Source organism: Alternaria burnsii (genome assembly GCF_013036055.1).
Source record: "Alternaria burnsii strain CBS107.38 chromosome Unknown 750, whole genome shotgun sequence".
In the NCBI taxonomy this organism is placed as follows: domain Eukaryota; kingdom Fungi; phylum Ascomycota; class Dothideomycetes; order Pleosporales; family Pleosporaceae; genus Alternaria; species Alternaria burnsii.
This window is the reverse complement of record NW_024066108.1, coordinates 1,687,391-1,700,860: the sequence shown is the minus strand read 5'-3', so window position 1 is coordinate 1,700,860 and position 13,470 is coordinate 1,687,391. Positions and strand designations below refer to the sequence as shown.

Sequence of the window (13,470 nt, the reverse complement as noted above, 5' to 3'; positions counted from 1 at the left end):
GGCCAAAGGCGCAAACTGGGCCGGCCGCAGCCCTCTACTTGGAAGCATTGCGATGTGTCTTCCGACGTCGTCGACCATCAGAGTCGGCTTTAGAAAAGTCGTGTGCACGGGCCTCGTTCATAGCGCATTTCGAGCAAACCTCCGAGATCCCCGCATCACGCGTACAAACTGGCCTCAGCTCAAACTTCACCAGATACCCGACTTCGTTGATTATTGCAGCATGCATTCATTGTCGAAGATTGTATTATAACTCTGAGCCCATCACGTGCCTATTTTTGGGGGTATGCTGGCCAGTGGCCCTCTCGTGCTCCCAAACACCCATTGATGCAACAAGCAGCGCCATGCTAACATGAACACCCAACCTTGCAATAGCTGTGGGAGCAGCTATCAAAAATCAATGATCCGCAAAATGATGAAACAGTGACAATGCTGACAACAACAGTCGTGGAATCCCAGACCAAAACATGAAAACGAGCCGTATTGTACAACGGCCCTTGCCGAACGCCGCCCTAAAATGCTTATAGGAAATTATGCGCCATCGCCTGGCAATCGTGGTGTGTAGCCGTCGGAGTTCTATTCCATGTAATTGTTGCCTTCGGTGACAGCCAATGCCTCTTCTGCCTGACCACCTCCCATCTCCATTGCTTCGCCAAACATCTCGTTGCCACTACCTGAGCTCTTGAACGGATCTTGCATAGGACTGGTCGGAGCTGCCGGGCCTGAGCTCTCAAATAGACCTGGATCGATAGGCGCGATGGAAGAACCTCCGCCAAAACTGAGTGGAGCCGTCGTAGCAAATGTAGGAGAGTTGCTGAATGTAGATGTAGTGGTTGTGTTAAAGTACTCACTGCTTTCACCAGCACCTTGACGAGGCTCGCCAGGGGGTGTATGAGATTGCTCAGCAGCACCAGATTGCTGACTCGTCGGCTTGAGACCATCTCCATCCTTGCGCTTAAACTGGTGAGTCTTGGTCTTGAGGTGCTGTGGAAGATCATCTGGATTGGTGATGCCCAACTGGGTCATGAGCTTTTGTTGCTTCGTGGGCCGAGGCTTACGCGTAGAGAGCGACACCTGTAGAATCGGCGGTGGCGTTGGGGCAACTGGTGCCCACTTATGCAGCTCCTGACGGAAGAAGTTGATCTCGTTGGAGAGAAGGATCTCAGCGCCCTCAAGCTTCCGTAGGTAGAATCGCTGCGTGGTGAGTTCATCAGGGCTTGACATCAACGGATTGATGTACTGCGCAACGTAGTCACGGAACTTGGTACCGTGCTCGATAAGGGAGTCCAGTGTCTCCTCTTCTTCGGGTTGGAACGGCAAACCAGGAACTTCGTCCTGCCAAAGCTGCAGGTCCTCCAGTTTAGGACGAGTCGCATCGCGTGGGATTTTAACACGGTAGTCGCAGATGGGACACGTGTACTTGTCGTCCTCTTTGACCTTTCCGCGCGCAATCTTTAAGCACTTCCCGTGATACCTGTGATTGTTAGCACGTGCCTGCTTTCCTTGAAGCCAAGTATCTTACCATTCGTGACACAGTTCACACTCGATCATCATGCCAGCTTCGGGCTTTCGACAAATACAAAAGACATCTCGGCTAGATCCCGAACCATCAACCTCTTCGCCATCAGCTGGGCTCTGTTCACGAGAGGCGGGCTCCACAGGCATTCGAGGCTGATCAGACAAGTCGAAGCAGGAACGATTACGCTCGTCGACTTGCTTCATGTGCGCATGGAGAATATGGAGGGGCGCATTGGCTTTGCCGAAGAGCTTCTTTCCTCGTCTCATCCAATCTTCGTGTCGCTTCTGCTCCTTTTCAAGGTCGTTCGTGCCATTAGGCTTGCCGTTCAGTGCGTTCAGCGATTCCATGGCATTGCGGACTTCCATGTACTTTGGTCGCTGAGAGAAGTCAGGATTCTTACTTCGCTCGTACAATGACATGATGAGTTCTTGTGCATCTCGCTGCTTTTTCAAGATAGCATCCATAGCTGCACGGGTCTCTGGTGTTACGGGCAGGTTGGTCGCTTGCTTGGAAAAGGCATCGAGTTGCTGATAATGCACGTTCTCCACTTCCATGAGCTCTTTGGCCTTCTTTTCCCAGAACTCGCCTTGGTCTCGTTTTTCTTGCAGGAAGCGAAGGTCGGGATGGTGTTCTGGCATGCCGACTTCAACGCCACTCTTGATGAGCTCACCAACTTCTTGAAGCGTCGGTGCCAGCCTCACCTTGAAGTCCTGTGCTTCTTGGAGCCATTTCAACTGCTGTACCACTTTTTCGAGGGATTCAAGCTCGGGGAGGTCGACGTTGAAACCTTTCCCTTCCTCTAGGAGCTCATCAAGCCGAGCGATGCTTTGCTCAGACGTGCGTTCGCGCAAAGCAGTGCGCGCTCTAGTCTGAAACTCGACAATGCTCTCAGCGCGTTCTCGGAGCGTAGTTATTTCCGGACTATCGAACCCTAGGTCTTTCGCTTGGTTGAGCAGTTTCTGTATGTTGTCCACGTTGCGGTACTCGCGGTCCTTCTCATCCGCCTCAGCGATGTTCGCCTTGCTTGGTCGTCCTCTCCCGGGACGTTCTGCCTTGCGACGGGCTTGTTGCTTCCGAGTGGTATAAAGAATAGCTTCCTCGGCGACTTCCTGGCACTTATCGACGAAATCTTTCAGATCCTGAAGGCCATTCAGGTCCCAGTCAATCTTCTCACCTTCGTTCAGGAGGGCGCGCAAAGACTTAAGTTGAGGTCGAGGCCCTTCGGCAAGCAGAGCTTCCATCTTTGATTCCCAAGCTTCTGGCATGCCTGCTTTGTCAACAATCTTTTGGACTAGCGTAGTAAGAGCATCCTCGGGCATGCGGTATACTAGCTTGTGTTGACCTTGGGCTCCAAAGTGACGTTCAGATTCTGGGGTCTCTGGGCAACACTCAAACCATCCCGCATGCTGTAGACACAAGACCTTCTTAGTCTTGCTACAGTAAAACCGAGAGAGATAGCCATAGGCCTTGCAGAAGGCACAGATCAGTTCATCTTCGTGCATGTCTGCATCATCGACGATGAACTCAAGCTCACATGGTGTTTCGCTATCGCCGGTGCTGTCAATTTTGCAAGTATGTGGTCTGGCAGCTTTGTGCTTCTCGAGGAATTCTGCACGAATGCGCGATTCTCGCTCGAGCATTCGCTCCATTGCAGGACCGAGCCACTTGGCGGTTTTAATAGTTGTGTCTTTACGCGTTGCAGCGGCCAATAGTAGTTCGTCGTGAGAGAAACATGGCTGACGTCGGTAATCCTGAAGACGTTGGACTCCGTGCTCACCAAATGGCTCCCAGTCACTCGGTGCAAAATTCACTGCTTCGTTCAAGTTGAAACCATGGTTGAACCCAGCGTGATAGGCTTCTGGAAATGTTATCACGAACTCTCCAGCGCGTTGATCAATCGCATAGACTCTGACACCAGCCTTCAAAAGCTGCTCCGGGGTCAAAAGCGTCACGAGCTGGAACAAAAGGTCTGGTTGGCTCTCAAACAATTCTGGTACTGCCTCACGCATGGCTTGCTCGAACTTGTCTGTATCTTCGGCGGGTACACCGTACCAGGTTTTGGTAGCGCCAAAGTGCTGGTAATTTGCCGAGTAAGTGTAGTGATCCTCAGCATGCCAACAAAATGTCGAGAACACCATACCGACGTATAGCCAAGGTACTGTCATGCCTGAGATGTCGGACTTGATGTGGCGAAACAGAGAATCTGGCGCGTAGGGGAGTACAGTCAAATTCCATGGATCAGTAGAGTAAGGGTCGCGTGGGTTCTTCTCGATCGTAGGAAAGCCACTGCCGTGTGTTGTGGAATGTATGTCTGCTCCATACTCAACTTCGACCGTCTCTGTCACGTTTGCGACCGAATGCCAAAACTCGCGTTCTACGTCATCCTCGGTGACCGGCTTTGGCGCGTTGGTGATCGGATCGAAAGGCATCTTGTTGGCAAAATGACTCTGTTTAAATTGATGAGCTCGTTCCTGGAACTGCTTAAGCGAGTAAATGCCTCCTTCTTCGAATCCAAATTCGCCCGTGCCGACAAGACACCTGGGGCAATGCCAGTCATATGCAGGAATAGCCTTGATCGGTGGGTCCAAACAATAACCATGGTAGCCGGAGTCGCAGCTGTCGCACAACAAAATGTTCTGTGGATCATTATCGGTACCGCAAGTTTCGCAACGATCACCAGGTCGTTCGTCGGCCGATCTCACGCGTGGAAAAGACCGGCTGGGCGTTGATTGGCGAGGCTGAGTCATGTGCGAGCCAGCAACCGTAGGAGGAGCGTCTTTCTTAAGTCGCTTACTCCGTCGCCCGCTTGCCTCATCCACATCGTCATTTGCACTGCTCTCTGGATCCTGGGAGAAGGTTCGCTTCAGCTGGTTAAATTGATGTCCGTTGGCCAATGGTGTCAGTCCATTGCCGGGCGGTCGAAGGTCGGGTGTGTTGTCAGCTGAGAGCATGGGGCTACCAGCGTTGCGCAGGGGTGTCGATGTGCGCGACTCCAGCACATCCCGGTGCATAGCGCCCGAGGCATTGGCCGCAACAAAAGCACTAGGTGTCGAGGGCTGCGTAGATGGCTTCTGTGATGAGAGTGCGTTGACCGCTGTAAAGCCTCCAGAGTTCACCGGTGTGAAGCCTGCCTGCATAGCAGGTCGCGACAGATCGGATGGTGGTGTGGGTACGGAGTCACCCTGCAGTGTCGCGTTCAGAGCTGCTGAAGCTCTTATGGCAGGCGAATCCGTCGCATTGGCGACAGGCGTGCCCTGTAGCGATTTCTTCATGGGCGAGTGGGCTGGCGATGGTGTGAAAGGTCCGCCATGCTCGTACTCTAGCATCTGTTGCACGCCAGGCTTGACTAGACGCAGATACTCTTCATATGGGTGCAGCCACTTCTGATATGAATTTTTGAGTGATGTAGACAGCGAAGACATTATCTTGCCACTATAGCCGAGGTCGCGTCCTATCTCAGCCCACTTCTTCTGCTTGCAGACACGTTCAAAACCACCTCTCTTTTCAACGGCCTTCTTGAGCTTGTAGAGATCCAAAGGTCGCTTGTCGACACTGGGAAAGCGAGTGAGGCTGTGGCCATGTTGCTTGTGGAATTTGGCGAGCTGATCAAGGTAGTTCAAATTAGCACGTGTGCCGCCCTCGACTGAGTTGAGCTCTTGTCGCCGTGTCCGGAAATGGAAGCGCTCTGTGTCGATGGCAAACGTCGGATTCCAGGTATCCGGCGGCACGATCTTGACAATACCATACTTCTGTGCCTCGTCTCGGATACTCTGAATGTATTGCACGGGATCCTTGAACTGCTCGGCTGTCGGTCGATATGTTGGAGACTCGCGCAAGCCAAAGAGACGGTTTTGCTTGGGTGGTAGGTTGTTCGGCGCCCCATGTCCTCTGCGCTCTACGGTAGCGAGATCCAGCGGCGCTGCCTTACGCGCGCTCAAGGGAATCGTGCCAGCCCCGTTCAGCTGCGCGCCGCTCATGGCAGGCACCGCAGCACCGCCCATTCTTGACTTGGGTGCACTGGCTATTCCATCAGGCGTTCCGCTGTCCGTAGCGACTCGAAAGGTAGTCATAGTGGCGCCTGTCGAGGGCCCACTGGGGGGCATGAAGTCGACCATGACCCTCTTGCTCGTGCATGCAGCGCTATCGCGACTTCCGCCCTAGTTGCAGCCTCGTAACGAAGTACGAGATGATATGGTAGGTATGGGGATTGTGATCGGTAGTGAATCGGTCGGTCGTGGGCACTATCGAGGGGATATAGGCGTAGGCATGGAGCCTCTGTAGCGGCAGGCGACCGCTCTCGACCCGCTTGCACCGCGTGATGCAGTTCTACAAGAATCAAATATTAGTACGGTTGTACGTCAGCCTGCGAGCGAACGACGTGGTAGAGGTGGCGGTTATGCAATTCGGTTGTGGAGGTGAGGAGATATGGAGAGGATGGATGGGGCCCGCTGAAAGGTGCGAGATTCCCGCTAGCGGCGGATGCATATCGAGCCAAAGGTACCGAACCCAGAACGTCAACGCTTGTTCAGCAGGGCACGCGGAAAAACATTGTGAATAACAACTCGGTCTGTCCCAAGGGAGACTCGAGAATTTAACGCGACTTTTCCACTCAATTTCTACCTTGCATGGGCGCAATACCAAAATGCAGTCTTCAACTGCAGTCACAATCAGGTATGAGAGCTACATCATGCCGATCTGGCGACTGCACGCAAGGCTGTCCATGTGCCGACCTCACCTCACCAACTTTCTTTTGCGCCGCTGTCTACCATCTCGGCGACCAACGAACCACATTGGCTCGCATAACAAGCACATATATCAGCCTGACTCAGATATTTCCATACGTGGTTACTTTTTCTTCCTTTTCTGCGTGAACGCCTGTCGGGCTAAACTCGCCACGTGCTTGCATCATCGCACCGCATCTCGAAACAGCGAACGTAACATTAGCAGCGTTGCGCATTCGCATCACATTTTTGCCAATTTCTTACTTTCGTGTTCATTCTATACCCAAGCCTGAACTCCTGCAGGTGAGGTCGGCAGCAAGGTTGTCGTACCGGGAAGCGTACCAGCCCACCAATCACGACAGCCTCCATCTGCATCGTCCCGTCAGCCCTAACTGGCCGTTGCACGCTTTTGGATGCGATCAACAACAACATCGACTTCATCTTTATCTAGTCTAATCATGGCTGATTCTCTCAAGATCGAAAGCCGCCCCATCCCAGCCTTCTACTGTTGTTATCTACTCCGCTCCAAGAACCGAAAAGCCTTCTACATCGGCAGCACACCCAATCCGGCCCGCCGCCTGGGTCAGCACAATGGCTCGAGCAAGGGCGGCGCGAAGCGTACGTCGATGCAAGGGAAGCGGCCGTGGGAGATGACGTGCATTGTTACTGGGTTTCCTTCCAGATTCGCTGCGCTGCAGTTTGAATGGGCGTGGCAAAACACGCACGCGACACGACACATTGAGCGAGATGTGCGTGACGCGAGGCTAGAGGAGTTGCAAAAGGGAAGAAAGAATCCTTCGCCCGTCAAGAGGCCGAGACCACCAATGTCCCTAGAAGCGCGATTGAAGAATTTACATCATCTGTTGGGTGTTGGGAGCTTCAGCCGATGGCCGTTGCATATCCGATTCTTTGCCCAGGATGTGTTTACGCAATGGGAGAAGCATATTTCCAAGATGAAGACGACCCTGCGGAAGGACATCACTATCTGGGTGACGCCGGCCGAGCTTCCGAAGCTTGCGCCGGATGTGCAAAGCGAGATGCGAACTCACTTCATACCGGAAATAATACGAGCAATTCCTGTTGCGTACGAGGATTGCAAGACACATGTCGAAAAGTCAAAAATGACGCTCGGAGACGATCAAAAGCGAGTGTGTGGTGTTTGCAAGGAAGATGTAAGCCCTGACACATCACTCGTGTTGGTCTGCCCAGTGGAAACATGTCACGCTGTGTCACACATGGCCTGTATGTCGCAGAAATTCCTGGCAGAAGAGAGCAACATTGATGCGTTTATCCCAATCCAAGGGACATGTCCGAGCTGTCGCAGCTCTCTGAGATGGTCTGACTTGATGAAGGAGCTCAGTCTGCGCATGTATGGTGAAGAAGAGCTGAAGGTCATGTTCAAGACAAAAAGAAAGAAAAGAAAGTCGGACGGAACCATCGAGGACGATGCGGAAGAGTTTCCGGATATAGATGACCTTGATGTCAATCTTGACGAGGACCTTGATGAAACGTGGGTCGAGAATGTCAATGACGATGAGGATAAGCCGCAAGGCGTCAACACCAGTTGAGAGCATTTACCACTCCTCAACAGTCCTCAACGGCATTTGGCCTTTGGCGACCCGCTCAATGCACCTATCGACTTCTTGTCTGATCTTTGCCGCCACATCTTTCATACCCTCACCCGCATCGATGCGCACAAAGTCCTCGCCCTCCTTCTTCTGCATCATTGTCTCAAACAGCCCTCGTACGCGGTCCTGCATCTCCTTCTTCTCATACTTCTCAGTGCCATATCCGCCTCGCTTTGCTGCGTCTTCGGCGGATATGTCAAGGAAAAGACACAAGTCAGGCCGTGGAAGTCCTACTTCGGGTTTTCGACACCATTCGAGGCTCATGCTGGGGTTCTCTTTGGCAGCAGAGTACACGCAGCCGCTGTAGTAGTAACGATCTACGATGATCGTTGTACCAGCTTCGAGGTCGGCTTGTATAGAAGGTCTGCAATGCACGCTGAGAAAACCTTGTCTGTGTGCAGTTGAGCATGGAACGACTTACACTGCTTCCCACCGATTTGCGGAGAACAAGAGATGTATGACATGGTCGTCTTGCTCGCTCTGACCACTCAAGTAGCTGTTGATCATTTGGCCGATTGGTGTCGTTCTATCTGCTCAAGTGATCAGTCTTCGGCTTTTCAATCCGTATGTTCAATCCCACAGCCTTTGACGGCCTTCAGTCTGCGCGCACATACCGGGAAACCGCATATGCCGCACCTTGATCCCGTCATTCTGCAAATCTTCAGCCAACATCTGGCATTGAGTCGATTTGCCTGCCCGATCTAGGCCTTCGAATACTATGAGCTTCCCCCGCGTCATGGTGCTGGAACCGTGATGTGAGAGGTGGTTGCCCTGCAGCGGTTGAAGCGCGATTGAAGCGACGCGTTGGTGGGGCTTCAATCGCCACTCGGGCGCTAAATGAACTTGCTCTCATGGCCGACCACTTCGGAAGTGTCAACCTTACGCAACATTTCACCGTCATGGCATATCGAGTTTTCTTTGGTTTAAAATTGGTTAACATTTCAGTTGTATTTGCAAGATGCGCGAAGCCAGTAGAAGGCGAACAGTCACATCGAATCAAAGAAGGCATGAACCGGTGAACCGCATTCATGTTTAGTACCACGTTACACGGCGCACTTGCGGGCAGCAATAAACCAATGAATGCTTTGCACTGAAGAGTATCAATGCTTATTTGCATAGAGATCATATCTTACTCATTGACAAGGCCAGTGACCCTCGAGGATGAAGAAGCGGGGTTTACTTACACATCCCTACTTAAATACCCTGGAAGGACTGACGGAAGACGGTCAGTCATTCGAACCTAAAAGAACATCGCCTATGGGAGAAACGAACGTCATGGATGAACTTACAACGAAGCTTGCTGAAGTAACTGTATCGAATGGGACGAATACCGACACGGACTCCAAATCCCAGTCCCAGTCTAGAAAGAGACGTGTCTCACGAAAGCCTACGAATAGCGGTACTGCTTCAACGAAAACTGGAGCAGTTGGAGCTAGATTGGAGGGAAGTTTCAGTGAGCTGACAGCTAAATATGTCCAAAACGGAACACAAACAGACAATTCGTTTCATCCAATCCGGGCGGTCCCAACTGAAATGGAAAAGATTCAAGCGAAACTTTACGAAACAGAAGCTTCACTGGAAGCTGTAAGATTGGAGTATGCGCTCCAGAAAGAACATCTTTGTAGCGCCCAGGCAGACCTAAAGAATGCGAAGAAGAGCGCCGAAGACCTGATGGAGCGAGAACGCCGACGGAAAACTGTCCACGACCTCCAATTTCGAAGATACACGATCGACTCAGAGCCTCGTTACGCTAAGTTTGACTTGGTGCAGACATTCAGTACAAAGCCCATGTATGGTCCGGACCGAGCCGTTATAGCGTTTGTGGAGATTGGTGGAAAGAGGTATCTGGCTCAGAATGGTCTGCACCGTGCCACACCAGATGGCTTGATATCTGGAAAAGATTATTCCAAAGAAGCTTCCAAACTTTTCCGGGCTCTAGGGGCTGTAAACGAAGAAACGATATTCCAGCACGCCGAGCCACAGCTCATGGCGCTATATGTAGAGCAGTTTTGCAATTCTCGTCGTCTGGACTTTCAGCAGTTCATGAATAAGCATGATGCCAGTCGGCGTACTGAGCTATTGGAGGTAGAGATATTTATCAGTGAAGCTGCATGTTGGTATTGTAAGACGCTCTCGGAAAAGGTGAATGAGACGGCGGAGGAATACGGCTTTCGTTTCTTGCTTGAAGATATTTCAATAAATAAAGAATCATGTGTATGAGGCAAGCCAAGGAGAAGTGGCTATTTCAGCCTGGGCTGTCATGGCACTTGTTGTTTTCTCCGCGAAGATTTTCTTTGAAAGAGCGTTGACTTACATTTTGGGTTGACCGTTCCGTTTTATAGCCCATTATGATCACCTGAGCTATCTCATTCTTAGTACTATGATTCAACTATAACATATAGACGACATGTGGCTTTCTCTCACGTGGAAGTCGTATCTCATCATGTTCCTTCACCGATGTGAAGCAATGGACCACGATGACTCTTCATTCAAAAGATCGAAGTGTTGTCCGACGCGGAGCTTGTCGAAGCAACCATCGAGGTGTTATGCAATGCAATAGAGTATAATCTGCAGTACCAAGGTTACTACTCACGCATTGATCACGACGAGACTGGGTGCGATGAGAGTGTCTTTGAGATATCCAATTGCAAACGGCGGTATGTCAAAGTGGCCAATGAGAAGGAGCATGCGATTGTGCATGTTTTCGGCCAGTGTCGGAAGAAGGATGACAAGGAATGGAAAGAGCGGCTTAGGGAGGCATACGCTGAGTAGGAGACACTTTCGGAGGATGCGCGTATTCCAGAAGACGTGATCTTGTAGCTGGACATGTAGTCTGCAGCTCATCCTTACCTATTTCATAGTAGTGTCGGGACAGAATCAGTATGGTAGCCAAAAAGTTGGTGCCTGTACTATCAGCAACCACTAGATGCATGGTATCTTGAAGGTAGCAGCGGCCTAGTCTTTACAAGCCTGTAAGCACGGCACCTATAGATATCATGCGATCCGTCCGCAAAGTCCACTCTGACGTATCAGAGTTCTCTGGCGAGTCGTACCTGGCGAATCGGCGTTGGGTACTGACTAGGTTCGGCCGAACAACACGTGACTGGAATTGTCAGCATTCGAGTAGTCTGCCAATCTGGGAATATAGGGCGAAGACATCGACGACACAGATCGTGGGTGCCTGGAATCTGGACGAATATAAGAATCGAAGTTTACGAAGCAGAATGGAGTCCATAACCCCACTAATCCCACTTCTTGAGCCGCAAGTCGCCGAATCATAGTCAGCGGAGCTTTTTACCTACACTACGTACACTATCTGCCGGATCTGTCGATCACCGAGTAACCGAAACACCGAGAAGCCAAGTACGTTTGGAATACAAGAACAATTCACTACATCCGAGTCTTCAAGGTTCCATACGATCTATCATTTCACTATCAACTCAGAAGATGTCACCCCCAAAGCTTATTGTCCACCATCTGCAGTTCGGCCAAGGCGAGCGCATCCCATGGCTTCTCGAGGAGCTCAACATTCCTTACGAGTTGAAGCTATATCAGCGATCACCTCTTCTCTCACCACCCGAGCTCCAAGCTGTTTACCCTCTCGGTGCTTCACCCGTCCTGGAGGATCTGACGGATCCGTCCAACCCCATCAAAATCGCCGAATCTGGGGCCATCTGCGATTACATTATCCATAAGTACGGCAACGGACGATTGGCCCTGGCACCACAAGACAAGAACTTTGCAGACTACCTTTACTGGCTTCATTTCGCGAATGGCACGTTACAGCCTGGAATGTTCCGAAGGGCTATGACGCGTGGTATGGTCGGCGAAGATGATCTGCGTTTCAAGGGAAACGATGCCCGTGTCCTCAAGGCGCTGAGCCATATCGAAAACCGACTACAAAGCAACACGTGGCTTGCAGGCGATGAATTCACTGCCGCAGAGTGCATGACGGGATGGTGCTTCACAACGATGCGACACTTCGAGCCGATGGATTTGAGTGAGTATCCTGGAATCTTGGCGTGGCTGGGCCGCATTGGTGAGCGCGAAGCGTACAGGCGAGCTATGGGTAAATCCGACCCAAACATCAATCTTGAGCAGAGCCTCAGCGCAAAGGGCTTGCCAGTGAACGAGATGTTCGTAAAGGCCATGGCGATGAAGCCGTGAGTCTTGTAGTCTGGTTGGAATGATGCGTGGCTGATTACCATAGGGGTCGCCAGAAGTTGTAAATAGTGGCGCCGGAGAGCATGCGCACTCTACTCAATAAATCAAAATTCTCCTCATTAGTTGTTTGTTCCATAATTTCGGGTGGTGATGATGATGATGTCGAGGCTGCTTGACAGGTCAGTACGTGTCTATACAACGAAGACGAGCCGGGAAGAGTCGGCCGCATCCTTCCGGATCCACCTGGAAGCGAGTAGTCAGGTACAACAACACGCCATGCCTCCGACCTCATCATAGCCACCTGATCCATCACACCACTCGTCTCGTCGCAGGTACGCGTCGCATCATCTTTGGTATGATATCTGGGTTACCAAAAACAGGTACCGTAGCATGAGCGTGACCTGAGAAGACTGTAGCCATGGCGAGCGGGGTTGTCTACCTACCAGAGCTGTGGTACAATGATATCACATAAAGCTTGCTGACCCCTCACGAGAGCATCTCCGCACCTGAGTATAGCTCTATAGCTTGCTTTGAAGACCGTCATAAGTCAATTGTACTCTGCTTACCCTCTCGTTACTACTACAGCTCTAGCTACAGCTCCTCACCATGGCAGCAAAGTACTCTCGTCGACCCAGCTACCTCGACGGTCCACTGTCGCCCTCCATCATTCCTGAGCTCGCAATCCTACCCCAACCTCTCCCTGCCGAGAAGGTCCCTTGCGGACAGCTCGTGTCCAAGACGTCAAAGTACACGTCCAAAGCCCTCGAAGACCGCGACTACGACGACATCGGCACGCGATGGTACGCCAGAATACACACATGGTACTTGTGTGCAAGATACTAAGAGACCTAGGTACAAGGATGTCATTTTCTTCAATGCGGAAAACGGACACTTCGTCGAGAGCTTTGGTGGTACGCATCTGCTCCAGAAACCACTTGACGAGGGCACCGAGGCTGGCACCATCGAGGCAGAGGAACAGAGTGTGAGGCTGCTCAAGGATGCCGACGCAGCACTCCAGAAAGTATGGCAAGATGAAGAAGCCAGGAAGTGGATCAAGGAGCAAGACGAGGCTGGCTTTGTAGTCGCGCAACGTCAGGTCTCCAACGCAAGCTACAAGCGTGCTAGGCTCGTCGACATTGGTAACAACAACTGGGAAGTCGTGCGCGAGGTTGGCAATGAAGACGCTGCGGGTAAACGCAGGGACTCGGGTCTGCCTATCGACACCAACAGTAAATGGGATGTAGTGGGAGTCGTGCTTAAGAAAATCATCGTCGAAGGTGATGACGTGAAGCTCGGAGACGAGCTAGGTGCGCAATACTGGAAACAGTAATATGTATAATAAATTCATAATGCATTCATAGTTTTGTTATATCCAGATCCCTACCAAACCCGCCCGGATGTACATCTATTCGATCAAGCTGAGAGGCTTGGAGCTTGCACC

At 51.5% G+C, this 13,470-nt stretch overlaps 6 protein-coding genes across 6 annotated transcripts; 4 read left to right on the top strand and 2 right to left on the bottom strand.

The window, feature by feature from the left end:
- Positions 1-573: 573 nt before the first annotated feature.
- On the bottom strand, positions 574-5,586 carry GT037_001992 (histone demethylase jarid1d; the record flags this gene model as incomplete). The annotated part of the gene is made up of 2 exons (XM_038927039.1): positions 574-1,471; positions 1,520-5,586. 2 exons carry the CDS (start codon positions 5,584-5,586, stop codon positions 574-576), a joined length of 4,965 nt encoding a protein of 1,654 aa, XP_038790331.1.
- A 1,109-nt stretch (positions 5,587-6,695) lies between these two features.
- GT037_001991 (giy-yig catalytic domain containing protein) lies at positions 6,696-7,805 on the top strand (the record flags this gene model as incomplete). The annotated part of the gene is made up of 1 exon (XM_038927038.1): positions 6,696-7,805. One exon carries the CDS (start codon positions 6,696-6,698, stop codon positions 7,803-7,805), a length of 1,110 nt encoding a protein of 369 aa, XP_038790330.1.
- Positions 7,806-7,811: 6 nt separating this feature from the next.
- Positions 7,812-8,603, bottom strand: GT037_001990 (thymidylate kinase; the record flags this gene model as incomplete). Its single annotated transcript, XM_038927037.1, has 3 exons — positions 7,812-8,229; positions 8,287-8,395; positions 8,480-8,603. The coding sequence occupies 3 exons, from the start codon at positions 8,601-8,603 to the stop codon at positions 7,812-7,814; spliced, it is 651 nt and encodes a 216-aa protein (XP_038790329.1).
- Positions 8,604-9,140: 537 nt separating this feature from the next.
- Positions 9,141-10,085, top strand: GT037_001989 (uncharacterized protein; the record flags this gene model as incomplete). The annotated part of the gene is made up of 1 exon (XM_038927036.1): positions 9,141-10,085. One exon carries the CDS (start codon positions 9,141-9,143, stop codon positions 10,083-10,085), a length of 945 nt encoding a protein of 314 aa, XP_038790328.1.
- A 1,227-nt stretch (positions 10,086-11,312) lies between these two features.
- On the top strand, positions 11,313-12,094 carry GT037_001988 (uncharacterized protein; the record flags this gene model as incomplete). The annotated part of the gene is made up of 2 exons (XM_038927035.1): positions 11,313-12,028; positions 12,076-12,094. The coding sequence occupies 2 exons, from the start codon at positions 11,313-11,315 to the stop codon at positions 12,092-12,094; spliced, it is 735 nt and encodes a 244-aa protein (XP_038790327.1).
- A 541-nt stretch (positions 12,095-12,635) lies between these two features.
- On the top strand, positions 12,636-13,359 carry GT037_001987 (uncharacterized protein; the record flags this gene model as incomplete). The annotated part of the gene is made up of 2 exons (XM_038927034.1): positions 12,636-12,829; positions 12,882-13,359. The coding sequence occupies 2 exons, from the start codon at positions 12,636-12,638 to the stop codon at positions 13,357-13,359; spliced, it is 672 nt and encodes a 223-aa protein (XP_038790326.1).
- Positions 13,360-13,470: the final 111 nt, after the last annotated feature.